Here is a 16,697-nt window from a genome sequence, read left to right on the forward strand (position 1 = left end):
AGCACTACAAGAACTGCTAAAAAGAGCTCTAAATCTTGGAACAAATCTTCAAAATATGCCAAAATAAAACCTCCTTAAAGCATAAATCTCACAGTATCTATAAAATAAAAACACAATGAAAAAAAAAGGCAAGGTATTCAGGCAACAAATAGCACAATGAATAGAACAGTACCTCACATCTCAATAGTAATGTTGAATGTAAATGGCCAAAATGCTCCACTTAAAAGATACAGAATGTCAGAATGGATAAGAATTCATCAACCAAGTGTCTGCTGTCTTCAAGAGACTCAACATATAAAGAAGGGCTGGAAAAAGATATTCCATGCAAATGGACACCAAAAGCAAGGAGGAATAGCTATTCATATATCAGACAAAACAAACTTTAAAGCAACAGCAGTTAAAAAAGACAAAGAGGGAAATTATATAATGATAAAAGGCCTTGTACAACAGGAAAATGTCACAGTCCTAAATATACATACACCTAATACTGGAGCTTCTACATTTACAAAACAATTACTACTAGACCTAAGAAATGAAATAGATGGCAACACAGTAATATTGGGGGACTTCAATACTCCACTGACAGCACTAGACAGGTTATCAAGACAGAAATTAAACAAAGAAAAAATGGATTTAAACTACACTTTAGAACAAATGGACTTAAAAGATATTTACAGAACATTCTACCCAACAACTACAGAATATATCATCAGCACATGGTACATTCTCCAAGACAGACCATATGATAGGCCACAAAATGAGTCTCAATAAATTTAAGAAAACTGAAATTATAAAAGTACTCTTTCAGATCACAGTGAAATAAAATTAGAAATCAACTCCAAAAGAAACCCTCAAAACCATGGAAATTAAATAACTTGCTCCTGAATGATCACTGGGTCAACAATGAAATCAAGATGGAAATTTAAAAATTCTCTGAACTGAACAATAACAGTGACACAACCTATCAAAACCTCTGGGATATAGCAAAAGCAGTGCTAAGAGGAAAGTTCATAGCCTTAAATGCCTACATCAAAAAGTCTGAAAGAGCACAAATAGACAATCTAAGGTCACATCTCAAGGAACTAAAGAAACAACAAACCAAACCTAAACCCAGCAAAAGAAAAGAAGTAACAAAGATCAGAGCAGAACTAAATGATACTGAAACAAAAAAAATACAAAAGATGAATAAAACAAAAAGCTGGTTCTTTGAAAAGATAAATAAAATTGATAGACCACTAGTGAGGAGGTTAAAAAAGAAAAAGGAGAAGATCAAATTAAGCACAATTAAAAATGAAATGGGAGATATTACAACTGATACCACAGAAATACAAAAGATCATTGAAGGCTACTGTGTACATCTTCATGTGCATAAACTAGAAAATCTGGAGGAGATGGATAAATACCTGGAAATGTACAACCCTCCCAGTTTAAACCAGGAAGAATTAGAAACTCTGAAGGGACCAATAACAAGCAGTGAAATTGAAATGGTAATTTAAAAACTGCCTACAAAAAAAAAAAGTCCAGGACCAGATGGATTCGCAGCTGAATTCTATCAGACATTGAATGAGAAATTGGTACCAATCCTATTGACATTATTCCACAAGACAGAGAAAGAGGGAATCCTCCTTAAATAATTCTATGAAGCCAGTATCACCCTAATACCAAAACCAGGAAAGGATATAACAAAAAAAGAACACTACAGATCAATATCCCTGATGAAAACAGATGCAAAAATCCTCAACAAAATACTAGTTAACCAAATCCAACAGCATATGGAAAAGATAATCCACCATGATCCAATGGGTTTCATACCAGAGATGCAGGGATGGTTTAACATACGCAAGTCAATAAATGTGATACACCACAAAAACAGAATTCAAAACAAAAGTCGCATGATCATCTTAATAGACGCAGAAAATGCATTTTACAAAGTCCAGCATCCCTTTATGATTGAAACCTTCAGCAAAATCAGCATAGAAGGGACATACTTTAACATAATAAAAGCTGTCTACGACAAATTCACAGCCAACATTATACTGAATGAGGAAAAGCTGAAAGCATTCCCCCTGAGAACTGGAACAAAATAACGATGCCCACTCTCACCACTTCTATTCAACACAGTACTGGAAGTCCCAGCCAGAGCAATCAGACGAGAAATAAATAAAGGACATCCAAATCAGTGAAGAAGTCAAACTGTTGCTGCTTGCTGATGATATGATACCTAGAAAACCCTACACATTACTCCACAAAGCTCCTAGAATTGATAAATGAATTAAGCAAAGTTTTAGGATATAAAATTAATGTACACAAATCAGGAGCTTTGCTATACACCAACAGCGTCCAAGCTGAGAATCAAATCAGTAACTCAACTCCTTTTACAATAGCTGCAAAAAAATAAAATAAAATACTTAGGAATACACGTAACCAAGGAGGTGATCCTCACCTCTCACCTTATAAAAAAATTAACTCAAGATGGATCAAAGACTTAAATTTAAGACGTGAAACCATAAAAATTCTAGAAGATAACATTGTAAAAACTCTTATAGACATTGGCTTAGGCAAAGACTTCATGACCAAGAACCCAAAAGCAAATGCAGCAAAAACAAAGATAAATAGATGGGGCTTAATTAAACTAAAAGTTTCTGCACAGCAAAAGAAACAATCAGCAGAGTATACAGACAACCCACAGAGTGGGAGAAAATCTTCAAAATCTCTACATCTGACGAAGGACTAATATCCAGAATCTACAAGGAACTCAAACAAATTGGTAAGAAAAAAAATTCCATCAAAAAGTGGGCTACAGACATGAATAGATAATTCTCAAAAGAAGATATACAAATGGCCAAAAAACATATGAAAAAATGCTCAACATCACTAATGATCAGGGAAATACAAAACAAAAGCACAATGTGATACCACCTTAATCCTGCAAGAATGGCCATAATAAAAAAATAATAATAATAGATGTTGGCGGGGACATGGTGAAAAGGGAACACTTTTACACTACTGGTGGGAATGTAAACTAGTACAACCGCTATGGAAGAGCGGAGGAGATTCCTTAAAGAACTACCAGTTAATCCAGCAATCCCACTCCTGGGGATCTACCCAGAGGAAAAGAAGTCATTATACGAAAAATATATTTGCACACGCAGGCTTGTAGCAGCACAATTCGCAATTGCAAAAATATGGAACCAGCCCAAGTGCCCATCAATCAATGAGTAGATAAAGAAATTGTAGTATACATATATATTATGGATTACTACTCAGCTATAAAAAGGATCAAAATAATGGCATTCACAGCAACATGGATTGGAGACTATTATTCTAAGTGAAGTAACTCAGGAATGGAAAACCAAATATCATATGTTCTCACTCATAAGTGGGAGCTAAACTATGAGGATGCAAAGGCATAAGAATAATATAATGGACACTGGGGATTCAGGGAAAGGGTGGGAGGGGGGTGAGGGATAAAAGGCTACACATTGGGTATAGTGTATACCACTTGGATGATGGGTGCACAAAAATCTCAGAAATCATCACTAAAGAACTTATTCATGTAACCAAATACCACCTGTTCCCCCAAACATATTGAAATTAAAAAGTCAAAAGTAATTAATCCATAGGATTTAAAACCATTTTTTAAAAATATCTAAATATGTCACCAACATACTTAAATAATGGTTAATTTTAGTCTTCCTTTCCAAAACTTATACATTCTATTTCTTACTTATGCTTATTTCTCCCAGGTGAGGCCTCTATTAAAATGTTAAGTAGGCCAGGCACCATGGCTCACACCTATAATGCTAGCTTTTTGGGAGGCCAAGGCGGATGGATCACCTGAGGTCAGGAGTTCAAGACCAGCCTGGCCAACATAATGAAAGCCCCTCTCTACTAAAAATACAAAAATTAGCCTGGTGTGGTAGCATGCGCCTGTAGTCACACTACTCGGGAGGCTGAGACAGGAGAACTGCTTAAACTCGGGAGGCGGAGGTTGCAGTGAGCCAAGATAGCGCCACTGCACTCCAGCCTGGGCGACAGAGCAAGACTGTCTCAAAAAAGAAAAAAAAAGTCAAGTAATGATAGAAGGCATACTTGGTTTATTCTCAAATTCCGTGGAAGTTTTCAATCTTTCAGTAAGTGTGATATTTGCTCCATGTAAAAATTTTTCAGTAGCTTCTGTTTATATTAAGCCATTTTCTAATCCTTGTTTGAGATTTTTAAAAAATCATGTGTTAAATTTATCAAATATTTTTCTGCATCTATTGCGATGATCAATGGTTTTCATCTTTCATTCTGTTAATATGAAGAATTACACGTTTATTTTTAAATGCTAACTAAATCTTTCATTCCTTTATTAAATCCAATTCAGTTGTCTCTCTCTCTGTCACACACACACACACACACACGCACCACAAACACATCACTTGTACGTCTACAATTTTTGCACCTAATTTTATGAGTTTGACCTATAATGTTCATTTCCTGCAACGTATTTTCAAGTTTGGGTATAATCATTATGCTTGTCTCATGAGATGTGACCTGTCCCTGCCACCCATTTTAAATTTTTTGAGGAGTTGGGTAAAACTGGCAATATCAAATCTTTCCAAAAGTTTCTAAACCTTTTACATATCCCAACACCCAAATTTTTGTTCTATTGGTTCTCTTTATTGTATATTTCACTATTTCATTATTTGCTCTTATCAGAATTTTTTTCTATTTCTTTGGATTTATATTTTTCTATCTTGGATCAGCCCTTCTGTTTTAATAAAAACACATTTCCATCAATGTTCTAAGTACTAAGATAATGATAGCTTTCACTTCTAAATTATTCTTTTAATCTGCTTAGTTATTTTTGATAATTTTTTCATTTTCCTTTATTTCTTTAAATATACTTGTTTCTGATAATTGCAATATCTGAAGACTACCATCCTTTTTCTATCTTGGTTTTACATTTTTCTCTCTTCTCAGTGTGGCTAGTTTTTGTGGGATGAGTCTCACAGGTGATATGAATTTTTGTGCAAATCCATGTGAATGTGAGTTTTTGCTAGGAATTTTCATGAAAGGCTTAAAAATTTTATTTTTTCAATTCCCAGGAAAATCGGAGACAGGCAAGTTTCTTCATAGCCTCCTGTTTGCCGGTGGGGAGTCCACCTCTGCAGGAGTTCTTCCATGGAGTGCGGCCCTTCTAGTTGTCAGGTTATATGTGTATGGGAGGGACGAGTGGGTGGGGGAAGAAAATTAGGCCACCCATCCTATTTTGTCTCAGCCTTCATCTTATATTCCTTATGCCTGTAAAATCACACTTTCTAGGACCTTGCTCTTCATAATACGAGTCCTCAGATCAATGATATCAGCATCTCCTGGGACTCAGAAATCCAAAATCTCAGGCACTAGCTCCAAAAGTTGTCTTTGTGGATTTTTCTTTACTTTTTGTTTCGGCTTCTTTTCCTGTCCTACTAGCTTTACGCTTATATACACATTTTTCTATTTTTTTTTTCTGTGTACAATGACAGGTATAAAATTTTTTTTCTTAGTAATCGCGTTTAGATTTAGCCGTTTAAGTCAGAAAAATAACGAAACGAGATCAGCATCGCTGGGTTCTTTCGTGCACGCCAGTAGGTTAGCTGGGACTGGCTTCTGGCAGTTGCTGTTTGGTAGATTACAAACTATTAAATACACCAGTGAGCATGAAATCCATTCGTGCTGCTGCACCTCGGCAAACTACTTCTAAACTCTCCGTCAATCCTCCCCTCTCCCATTGCCCTCCCTCAGCAAAGCCTCACGGTTTCGATCGGAGTAGGCCACCGAGCCACTGCGAAAACCCGGAGTAACGGATTCGAGGTGTAGCTAGGGTCTCCGAGGGAGCACGGAGAACTTAAAGAGCATGCGTAAAGCGGCGTGCAGGCACATGCGCAGTCGTTCGCGCAGGGCCGCGCGCCGGTCTCTCAGGAGGGCTTGGAGGCTGCGCGAGCAGTTGACGTGTTCGGTGGCTGCGGAGGCGGCGGAGCTCTGGGAGGGGAAGGAGCGGAGGGAGGGGAGGGGAGGGGGTGGTGAGGTGGGGGGCTGAACCCGGAAGTGGGTAGGCGCAGGAGCGAGCGCGCCCAGAGTGGAGCTCAGCTGCTGGGAGCCAGCGGGGGAGCCTTGGGTTCCCGGTAATGGATCTGTGGGGCGTTTTCCCAGGGAAACTGGGTGGGAAGGGTAGCGGGATCGCAGACTACAAGCGCATTCTCCGCCTCGCCAGGGCCTGGGAAAGCTCTTCTGCTTCCTTTAGTCGTCCCTCTGGTTGACCCCACTTCTGTTCTGCGCCCCTCCTGGGGCCGTCTCTCACCGGGTGGCTTTGGCTGAGGGACGCTCTCTATTCCTGAAGAGCTGTGCCTTGCCCGCCCGAGGAAAGCGTGTTAATGGAGAGACTCGGATCTCGCGGCCGCCACGGCCTTATTGTCACCATCCCAGCACCCCTAAACCACGACTTCAGCCTCCTCAACCCTCACCGTCAACGATCTTGGAAGATCTCTCCCATTTCTGCCCGGGTATTTTCACCCTGTTCGTGAATCAGGCCTGGAAGGTGTGCCTGGGTTCCTTTAAAATTATTCTTTTGTTGGCTGCCTTTTCTAAACCCGGCCCTCCTTGTTCTCCGCCCCAAAATCTTTGCCACGAATGAGTGTAAGCTGTGATTTTATCATCATTCAGTTATAATTAGAAAGAATTCGTTGATGATTGCCGTTGGCTGATTTAGCATTGCTTTGCCATGGAGTTATTTTACGTGGTTCTCACTCTTTTGCAGACCATGAAACCCTTGGGCACGCCCCTTCAGAAGCTGTTATCCAAGACAATCTAGTTTTCCTTTATAAATCACTTAAGACACTTATGAAGTTTCTTGTTCTGAAATTGCTGTACTGCAATGAAGAAGAGGAGAAAGGTTACTTCAAATCTTGAGAAGATCCATCTAGGCTATCATAAAGATTCTTCAGAAGGAAATGTTGCAGTGGAGTGTGACCAAGTGACCTATACTCATTCTGCAGAAAGACCAACTCCTGAAGCTCTTCACTGTTACCAGGAACTTCCTCCCTCTCCAGATCAGAGAAAGCTTTTAAGTTCTTTGCAGTATAATAAGAATTTGCTAAAATATTTAAATGATGATAGGCAGAAGCAACCATCTTTTTGTGATTTACTTATCGTAGTGGAAGGAAAAGAATTTAGTGCACATAAAGTAGTCGTTGCTGTCGGCAGTAGTTATTTTCATGCGTGTTTGAGCAAAAATCCAAGCACTGATGTTGTCACCCTGGATCATGTAACACATTCAGTTTTTCAGCATTTGCTTGAATTTCTTTACACATCAGAATTTTTTGTGTACAAATATGAAATACCTCTTGTTTTAGAGGCTGCAAAATTTTTGGACATTATAGATGCAGTGAAGTTGTTAAATAACGAAAATGTTGCCCCTTTTCATTCAGAGCTAACTGAAAAGTCATCACCAGAAGAAACACTAAATGAATTAACTGGAAGACTATCAAATAATCATCAGTGCAAATTCTGTAGTAGACATTTTTGTTATAAAAAGTCTTTAGAGAATCATTTGGCTAAAACCCATAGGTCCCTTTTATTAGGGAAAAAACATGGGTTAAAAATGCTGGAGAGAAGTTTCTCCGCAAGAAGATCAAAAAGGAATCGGAAGTGCCCTGTTAAGTTTGATGACACCAGCGATGATGAACAGGAAAGTGGTGATGGGTCAGACAATTTGAATCAAGAAAATTTTGATAAGGAAAAGTCAGATAGAAATGATTCTGAGGACCCTGGAAGTGAATATAATGCTGAAGAAGATGAGCTAGAGGAGGAGATGTCAGATGAATACTCTGACATTGAAGAACAAAGTGAAAAGGATCATAATGATGCAGAAGAAGAACCTGAGGCTGGTGATTCTGTAGGAAATATTCATGAGGGGTTAACTCCAGTGGTCATTCAGAACAGCAACAAAAAAATATTGCAGTGTCCTAAATGTGATAAAACATTTGACCGAATAGGTAAGAAAAGAAAACTGGTTTTCTATCTCTAATCACTTTTCATGGATATTTTAAAGGTGATAAATAAAAACTAAACTTGGAAAGTAACTTCTAAAAAGACTGCTTAAGTAGGGAGAATACGTTGGTTTTCAAGTGTTTATCCTGTTACTTTAAATTTGTTGTGATTCAGGAATTAATTTAAGTATTTATATTAGCCTTTACTTTTCTTCATGTCCCAGTGACACATCATTAGATCATGTATTTGCTATGAAAGACTCCAGAGTGTCAATAATTATCATGTAGAGCTTTGATTTATATGCCGGTTTAATTCCAGTGATAAGTACTATTTTTAACTCATTAAAAAAAGTAGATTATATTAGATTTCATAATGTATATACTGTTTTCCCCGTGCATGGTAATATATGAGTTATAAATGTTGTCACTTTTCCAGTATCTAGCACTATTTAATAGAAAGGGGATGTTTTATATTAAACTATGGTGAAGGATAAAATTGAAATGAATGTAATTTAATACTGTAGATAGAGACTTTAGGAAGTATTATAGTTAGTAGCACTCTGGTTATATTATACATGTGACCTTAGCCAAAAGGCCAAGAAGCTTTGGTTATTATAATAATGAATACATCAATTTTTTTCTATTAGAAAAGAATTTATAGGAAATGTAGTCTATCACTTTAAGTTTTATGTCAGTACACGTTTAATTTCAAGTTGTCTAATATTTGCTAGGTAAGATAATTCTTGGAAGTGTCTTAGATGAACTGTTCTAATGTGAACTTTTCAATTGCAACAATTAAGCTTCCAGGTAAATTGAAGTTATGAAATTGTGAAATATATTCTACCACATATAATGATAAAAAAAATTAGTGCAATCTGACCTGGTAAAATTACTTACCCAGTTTAATATATCCCCATATGTCTTACAGTGTTAACTTACTTATGTTATTGATACAGGCGGAAATTGGTTTTATAAGGAGTTGGTGATCATTTGCTGTAAAAAGATGTTGCATTATACGCTGACATAACAGTGGTATCTACTTTTTGCTTTTTATAATGTTTTTTGGAATAATTTTCTCTCTGAATCAGAATACTTTGGACAATCTAATTTAATAATTATTAATATTTTAACTGAGGCTGTGTGTAAACATGAATAAAATAACTTCTTCAGTAACAATTCCAAGAGCATATGTATACAAGTAAGTTGTTAAAGTTAGACTGGATAAAATGCTCTGTAGAACTGTAGAGATTGTAGAACTGTAAACAAATACTGTGAAGATATGTATAGAGGTGAGAACAGCTTTTGGGTTGAAGTACCTAAGAACATTACATCTTTCCAATAGACTTCTTAGACTTTGTACTCTTAGTGCATGCTTCCTCTATTCTGCCTTAATTGTCTTAATTTGACTTGGAGATGAGTGAATAGGGATGAGTTCACAAATGGTATTGTAGGTGCAACACAAATACCTCAAACTGTCCCACTGAACACTAGTCCTGTGACATGCTATGTAAGAGAAGGCTTCTGTGTTCAAGTAAGATTGGGAACTGTATAATTCACAATCTGTTTCAACTGCCCGATTCTCTAGTAAAGAAACCTGTTGATTTTGCTTAACCCAGTATTTCCTTAAATCGTTTTACCACAAGATACTTTGGAGGTACTTCTTTGAGCGTCCTAGGAAACTAGAGTTTTCTGCACAATTTGGGAAAACACTGCTCAAGATTGAGGTGCTGATTTACTAAGAGGAGGAGATTTTGCTCCTCCCTCCCTCCCTCCCTCTTTCCCTCCCTCCCTCCCTCCCTCTCTCCCTCCTGTCCCCTTCCCCTTCCCCTTCCTTTTTTTCCAAGTTCAGCCAAGATAATTGTGGGAATCAGTAGGTCACGTTGTAGGTTTATTTCCGACTGACCTTTCTGAATGTATTTTACATTATGCCACTCTTTTACCCATTCCTCTTTTTTGTTTAGCCCTGCTGCTTGCTTTTCACCAGTAGTTTCTCATCTCTATTACCTTAGTATATCTATATCTATATCTATCTATATCTTATTCATATATCACTAGTTAAAAAGCCTGAGTTATAGTAATATAAGACTCTTTGGGTTTTTTGGAATCCTGTTCTTGGGTGAGTTACTTAACCTGTCTGTGTTTTTGTTTCCTCATAAGTAAAGTGAGATGATGCTAATGTGATGCTAATAGTACCTTCTCATTGGGTAGGGAAAGGTTATTATGAGGATTAAATGAGGTAATTCTAGGAAATCACTTAAAATATTGCACAAAATGTAGGTGTTCTAGCATATTTATTGTCTCTAAGCTGCCAAACATTATTAAACAAATATGAAATGATATATTCTCTGTCATCAAGAACCTTAGAGTTTAATGGGTACATGAAAAAACACAATCATGTTACAATAAAGATAATTTTATCAGGATAAGTATAGAAGACTAAAGAAATCAGGAGAAGTGTCTCAGAGCAGATAGTATTTGAGCTGAGACTCAAAGAATAGGGAACAGTTTACAAGACAGAAGGACCAGCATGTACAAAGGCATTGAGGTATGTTGTATTCTGGAAATTGCTCAAGTGTGAGTGGTTTCAAGGTGGTCAGGGAGGCATAGTGAAAATAACAGGAGATGAAGATGGACAAGAAAGTGGTGGTCAGATTTTGTATGTGTTGTATGCTCTACAGAGGCGTATACTTTGGACAATCTAATTTAACTAGACTGGACTTTATTCAGTAGGTGATAGGAACTGTTGAAAAGAATTTTACAAAGGAAACCATGGCCTGTAAGAATTTTAGAAAGATCATGGTGGCTTCAGTGTGGAGAAGGAAATTGGAAAAAGGGATGAAAAAAGAGCCAGGGAGACAAGAAGGAGCGTATAACAAAGGACCAGAATGATAATGTAGCTTAGACTTGGAAGATGAGTGGCGTTGGGAGTGGGATGTAGAATGAGAGTAAAGCAGAGAGTTATAATACATTGAATGTAGACTAAGTGGACTGGTGATGGGTAGAATGAAAAGAATATGTAGCAGAAGATCCATGTGTCTTAAGTGTCCTCTCTTACCATCTTTATTATTAGAAGTACAGTTTATTTAAAAAAATAACAACACAGGAGTTCGAGCGCCACCTTCCCATTATTCTCATATCATCCACATTCCTTTTGTAGAATTTTAAAATGCCACCCAGATTTTGGGGTATTTTTCTGTCTTAGATTGTGAGCCTGGGGGTTATGTATCTTACTCTTGGCTAGTATTCTTTGTAACATCTCAGGTCATTTCAAATAAATTTTTAGTAAGCACTTGTTTATTTGAATTAAGTTGAAAAGTTGGTATCTGGCTTGACTTTGGGCTTGTAAGAAGCCAATTAGCCTTCTTTAAGCTTCTAACTTGGCTTCTTTGGGGTGGGTTTATGAGAGATGCATAAGCTTTGAGACCTTCTGCTGGAACCATTAGTTCCACAATATGTAATCTACTAATTTGATTCCATTACTTTGCATCTTTTATCCTTTCTTCCAGTTATATTTTTCCTTAGGCTACTGGCTGTCTTCTTCTCAGCAAATTATCATGCAAATAAGAGTCCTTTGACCTTTCCCCTTATACCAAAAACCTAGTGGATAAACAGGCAAAAATAGGGAGATGACAGATGGGGTGAGAGAGAAAACTTGGATAATTCATCTTTTTTATTGTTTCCACAGAGAACTAAAATCTTTCCTTAGATTAAATTCACGATCTCTTCTAGAGGTAGAACATGTTTTATACCTTTAAAAAAAAAATGTGACTAGTCCATCCTGCAGATATTCCACTTAGTTCTTAACAGAAAAGGGTTATAACAATGGCACAACTCTCTAAGGCTAAGTATTTTAATTACATATTCTTCAGAGTAACTCATATGAATATTTCAAGGTACATTTTAAGACGTAGCAATATCAGATATATAATGAACTCATCTGATGATATTTCTCTTTGTAAAAACTGCATACAAAATCTAACATTGGTAATTTTATATGACCCATGTGGGAATAAATTCTGTATAAGGTCAAATTTGTTCATGTGAAAATATCTTTAATTTATGACTTCTGATTTGAGACATGATTCATATTGGGATTCAGTTCAGAAAAATGCTGTGGATAAAATTTCTTATGTTATAAAATGTTATGTATTTTCTGTTCAGGATCAGGAAGGCTTGGGTGTAGTTTAATGTTCTGTGAAGGAATACTGTTTTTTAAATTGAGACTTTGATAAGTTTTAAGTGAACATTTTGATTTATACATTATTATTGAATGCCCCACTCCATAAAAGTGGAGAAACAGTTGTAGATGTTTACTGTTTGTGCTAAGGAGTGCCCTCCCCCTGGCAAAACAAAACAAAACAAAACAAAGAAAAAACCCTACCAAATGATTTAAACATGAAAATCAAAGATTAACATATATTTTCCCGCTAGTCTCTAGAGATCTACCTAGCTCTTCTGGGTCCAGCATTCCCTCAAAAGTTGTCTCTCCTGTTCTTGTTCAGAAATTCAAATCCATGGTGATAACAGGCCATGCAAAGCCTATGTGCATAAAATTTGAATTAATAACTAAAAAATTATTTTACTGACTCAAATTTCTGTGTTATCATTGGTCTGCTTGATTTTGCTGAATTTATTTAAAATGGTTTTTAAAAAAATCATGAGATTTATCTAAATTTGGCTATTTCAGTTTAAATTCCCAAACTTCCTTCTTCTTCTTCTTTTTTTTTTTTTTCTTGCTTAAATCTTTATCTCTCCTGTTCTGTAGGGAAATGGAAGCTTACTAGTCAAAGTGATTTTAATTTTTAATTTAACTGCCATTTCAATGACTTCAGTATTTAGCTATAAGTAACTGAATTTTTATTTGCATGCATAGAAGAAATTCTCAATTTTAAATAGAGGGAAAATGCTGCTAATTGTTAATTTAACGTCTTTTCAGCAAAGACATTTTCATAGCAAGTAAATGATTTGTTGAAAAATTTTTCATACTTTAAGATTTTTATTATGCTGCTACTTTTGTTAGAAATAAAAATGAGGGCCAGGCGCAGTGGCTCCTGCCTGTAATCCCAGCACTTTGGGAGGCCAAGGTGGGTGGATCACCTGAGGTCAGGAGTTTGAGACCAGCCTGACCAATATGATGAAACCTCGTGTCTACTAAAAATACAAAAAATTAGCTGGGCGTGTAGCATGTGCCTGTAATCCCTGCTACTCAGGAGGCTGAGTCAGGAGAATGGCTTGAACCCGGGAGGCAGAGGTTGCAGTGAGCCGAGATCACGCCAGTACATTCCAGCCTGGACAACAAGAGCAAAACTCCGTCTCAAAAAAAAAAGAAATAAAAATGAGAAGATTTAAGCATTAGGAGGTTGATAAGTTGTCTCTCAATCTTGAGAATCTGTGCTAAACATGCACAGTCAATCCCCAGTTAAAAATGGACCTGTTCCAAAAATCACTTACAAGTTTAGTTATTAAAAAATCAGACTGTATACTTTTGATTTGTTTACAGTTTTTTAAATATCAGTATGATTATTTACATAATTTAAAAGGTGAGTTAAAACTGAAATGTGAAAACTTTCACGATAAAGGAATAGTTAAAATAAAAACCCATATAGTGACCTCTGTCTTTTCCCAGTATTTGGTCTGATTCCTTGAACACAGCGGGGGAGGTGGTGGTGGTAGGATGTGTACATGTATGTGTAAGTGGTTGAGTATACTCTAGCAGTAGCAGAGAGGGAACTGAGATACTAAGCAATTTTAGCAGTGGCAAGGGGAAAGAGCCAAGTGTATCCAGGGTTATCAGAGAGCTGAAACCCTAGTTTGATTTGTTATAACAGATATTTATAAATCAGATGTATCCATGTTTATATTTGAGGTATAACTACATGTCCATATTATGACTAGTAACCCGTATGATAATAATGATGACAGTTAATATTTATTAGTGCTTACTATGTGCTGGGAATTTTTTTTTTTTTTTTTTGTAGAGTTGGGGTTTTGCCATGCTGGCCAGGCTGGTCTCAAACTCATGACCTCAAGTTTTCACCCACCTTGGCCTCCCAAAGTGCTGAGATTACAGGCATAAGCCACCGTGCCTGGCTGTGCCAGGATGTTTTAAGTGTTGTTGTGTGTTATTTGTTAACGTATTTACTTCTCACAACCCCATGAAGTGTTACTAACTCAAGTAAAGAGAGGTTAAATTATTAGCTTGATTAAAATCACGCAGCTAATTTAGGAGATGCCTAAATATTGACTGAGTTTTCTGACTATATGCATATCAGATATGCATATACCATTACTATGTTCTACACCTAAATACCTAATTTTTCATTATACTTCTGTTTTCTTTGCTTGTGATTAACATCCTTCCCCTTACCTTAAGGAAATACATTGGTTTCCTTTCCTCAGTTTTTTTATTGTGATAAGTGCAATATAATTATTTTTTACAAAATATAATATTGCTTGCTTAATAAAATCAGTTGTATATATATTTACTAAATTAGTGAATTTATTTTATTTTATTGGGTAGACACATAATTATGATTATATCTTTCCTCAGTGGCCTTGGAATATTTTGGATTTTTCATAATTTTCATGTTATACATAGGATGTGTCCTTTTTAAAGTATATGACTGAAATGCTATACTTTCACATTAGTTTTCACCAAAGAAAAATTTATTTATAATTTATTTTTCAGGAGAGAGCAAAGCTAAGTTTTTAATTAAGAGTTACCTTTCATGTTGATTTTTTTCCTATTTTTATTGCCTTTTGCTTGGAAATATGTTTCAAAATTTCTAATTCAAATTACTAGATGTGCACATTCACAGTACACAGATTACCTAGTAATAATAATAGACAACAGTAATTGATAACTTATGTGTTTGACACTGTTGTAAGTGCGTTATGTGTATGAATTTGTTTATTATTACAACAGTTCTATTAGGTAAATTCTGTTATTATCGCAGTTTTTCAGATGAGGAAGATTTGAGGCATATAGAGGTTACTTGTCCAAGGTCACGTAACCCTCTATTTAGAGAGCCAGTATCCATATCCAGGTGTATGGACCCACAGAGATACCGAAAATATGAACATAATAAATCTTAAATGATGAATTGATCTTTTGCTGAAAGTTAATTTTAAGTTTAAAAATACATTTTAAAATTTAAGTTTCAGAGCATTTGCCAACAGTTTTCAGAAAATGTATCAAACCTCTTAATTTTTAAAATGTGTGATCATGAATAATTTTTTTTAATGACTCAAGTTTTTGAGGAAAAGTATACTTTGAACAGTAAGCCCAAAATAGTAAGTCATTAGATGTATCAGAGGTAGAAATTTACTTAAACTTTTTTCTAGTTTTGTGTGTGGATTTGGGTGTGTATATAAGTTTGCTAAATCATGAGATTTTATTCCACTCTCAAATTCCAATCACAGTATAGCAAATGTACTAAATTTAATTTTAATTTTTCTTTTTTTTATAGGAAAATATGAGAGCCACACCCGTGTTCACACAGGTGAGAAGCCCTTTGAGTGTGATATTTGTCACCAGCGCTATTCGACAAAGTCTAACCTAACTGTTCACAGAAAGAAGCACAGTAATGAAACAGAATTTCATAAGAAGGAGCACAAGTGCCCTTATTGTAATAAACTTCATGCAAGCAAGAAGACTTTAGCCAAGCATGTTAAGAGGCAAGTATTATCTTGCTTCCATAATATACTTTATTGTGCCTTTTAATTTAAATATGTGGAAAGCTAAAAACATCTATAAAGTGCTTATCTTCAATTCTTTCGTTGGAGATTCATTGAGATACAGTATTTTGATTATCCTGTTTTCTTTCTTGGGTTTTGGCAAGTCTGTCTTCAGAAATACGTGGTTTTTATACTCTGATAAATTTCTTTCTCTTTTTTTTTTTTTGAAGTAGGGCTTCACTGTGTCGCCCAGGCTGGAGTGCAGTGGTACAATCTCAGCTCAGTGCAACCTCTACCTCCTGGGTTCAATCAATCCTCCCATTTCAGCCTCCTGAGTAGCTGGAACTACAGGCGTGCACCATGCCCAGCTAATTTTTGTATTTTTTGTAGAGACTGGGTTTCATTATATTGCCCAGGCTGGTCTCAAACTCCTAGGCTCAAGTGATCTGCCCGCCTTGACCTCCCAAAGTGCTGGGATTACAGGTGTGAGCCACCATGCCCGGTCAAGAAATTTATTCTTATACTCAACATTGTCTTTAATGTGTAACAGTTTGTGAGATAAATAATATTTAATAGAGTATTATATATTTAACTCTAAAAATTAAGTTTACTGAAATCTGGACTAAAAAAAATCAGGTATATTACCTTGCAGTTTATCTATAAAGAGCTAGGTTCCTGAATGTGTTTAAAAGATGATTATACTTTTATTTGATTTTTTCTGCATAAACTTAGGTATACATATACATTTATTAAAATGATAATGATACCTTCTTAAAGAGCTCATCTATGCCTACTTGTCTCATGATGAAAGGAATCAGTACTTGATCCTGGTAATTACTGTCAACATATTCACATGGAATATTGATTTAACTAATATAACCTTTTCCTAATAATCTTTTCCTTTTCCTCTGATAGATTTCATCCTGAAAATGCACAAGAATTTATTTCCATTAAGAAGACTAAGAGTGAAAGTTGGAAATGTGATGTAAGAGTTTTTAATTAAAA

General features: G+C 36.0%; 2 protein-coding genes across 2 annotated transcripts in view; one reads left to right on the forward strand and one right to left on the reverse strand.

The window, feature by feature from the left end:
* Nucleotides 1–5,855, reverse strand: part of CRB1 (crumbs cell polarity complex component 1) — a 280,501-nt gene extending 274,646 nt beyond the window's left edge. Inside the window, exon 1 of the mRNA XM_054523797.1 lies at nucleotides 5,784–5,855. The gene's annotated coding sequence lies outside the window, so the exon portion shown is untranslated. The remainder of the gene's footprint in view (nucleotides 1–5,783) is intronic.
* A 92-nt stretch (nucleotides 5,856–5,947) lies between these two features.
* The window catches only part of ZBTB41 (zinc finger and BTB domain containing 41), a 52,258-nt gene continuing 41,508 nt past the window's right edge, over nucleotides 5,948–16,697 (forward strand). The window contains exons 1-4 of the mRNA XM_024238644.3: nucleotides 5,948–6,152; nucleotides 6,785–8,021; nucleotides 15,485–15,692; nucleotides 16,608–16,677. Coding sequence (XP_024094412.1) covers nucleotides 6,902–8,021; nucleotides 15,485–15,692; nucleotides 16,608–16,677 — 1,398 coding nt within the window. The 5' untranslated portion in view covers nucleotides 5,948–6,152; nucleotides 6,785–6,901. The remainder of the gene's footprint in view (nucleotides 6,153–6,784; nucleotides 8,022–15,484; nucleotides 15,693–16,607; nucleotides 16,678–16,697) is intronic.

This window comes from Pongo abelii, chromosome 1 (genome assembly GCF_028885655.2).
Source record: "Pongo abelii isolate AG06213 chromosome 1, NHGRI_mPonAbe1-v2.0_pri, whole genome shotgun sequence".
In the NCBI taxonomy this organism is placed as follows: Eukaryota; Metazoa; Chordata; class Mammalia; order Primates; family Hominidae; genus Pongo; species Pongo abelii.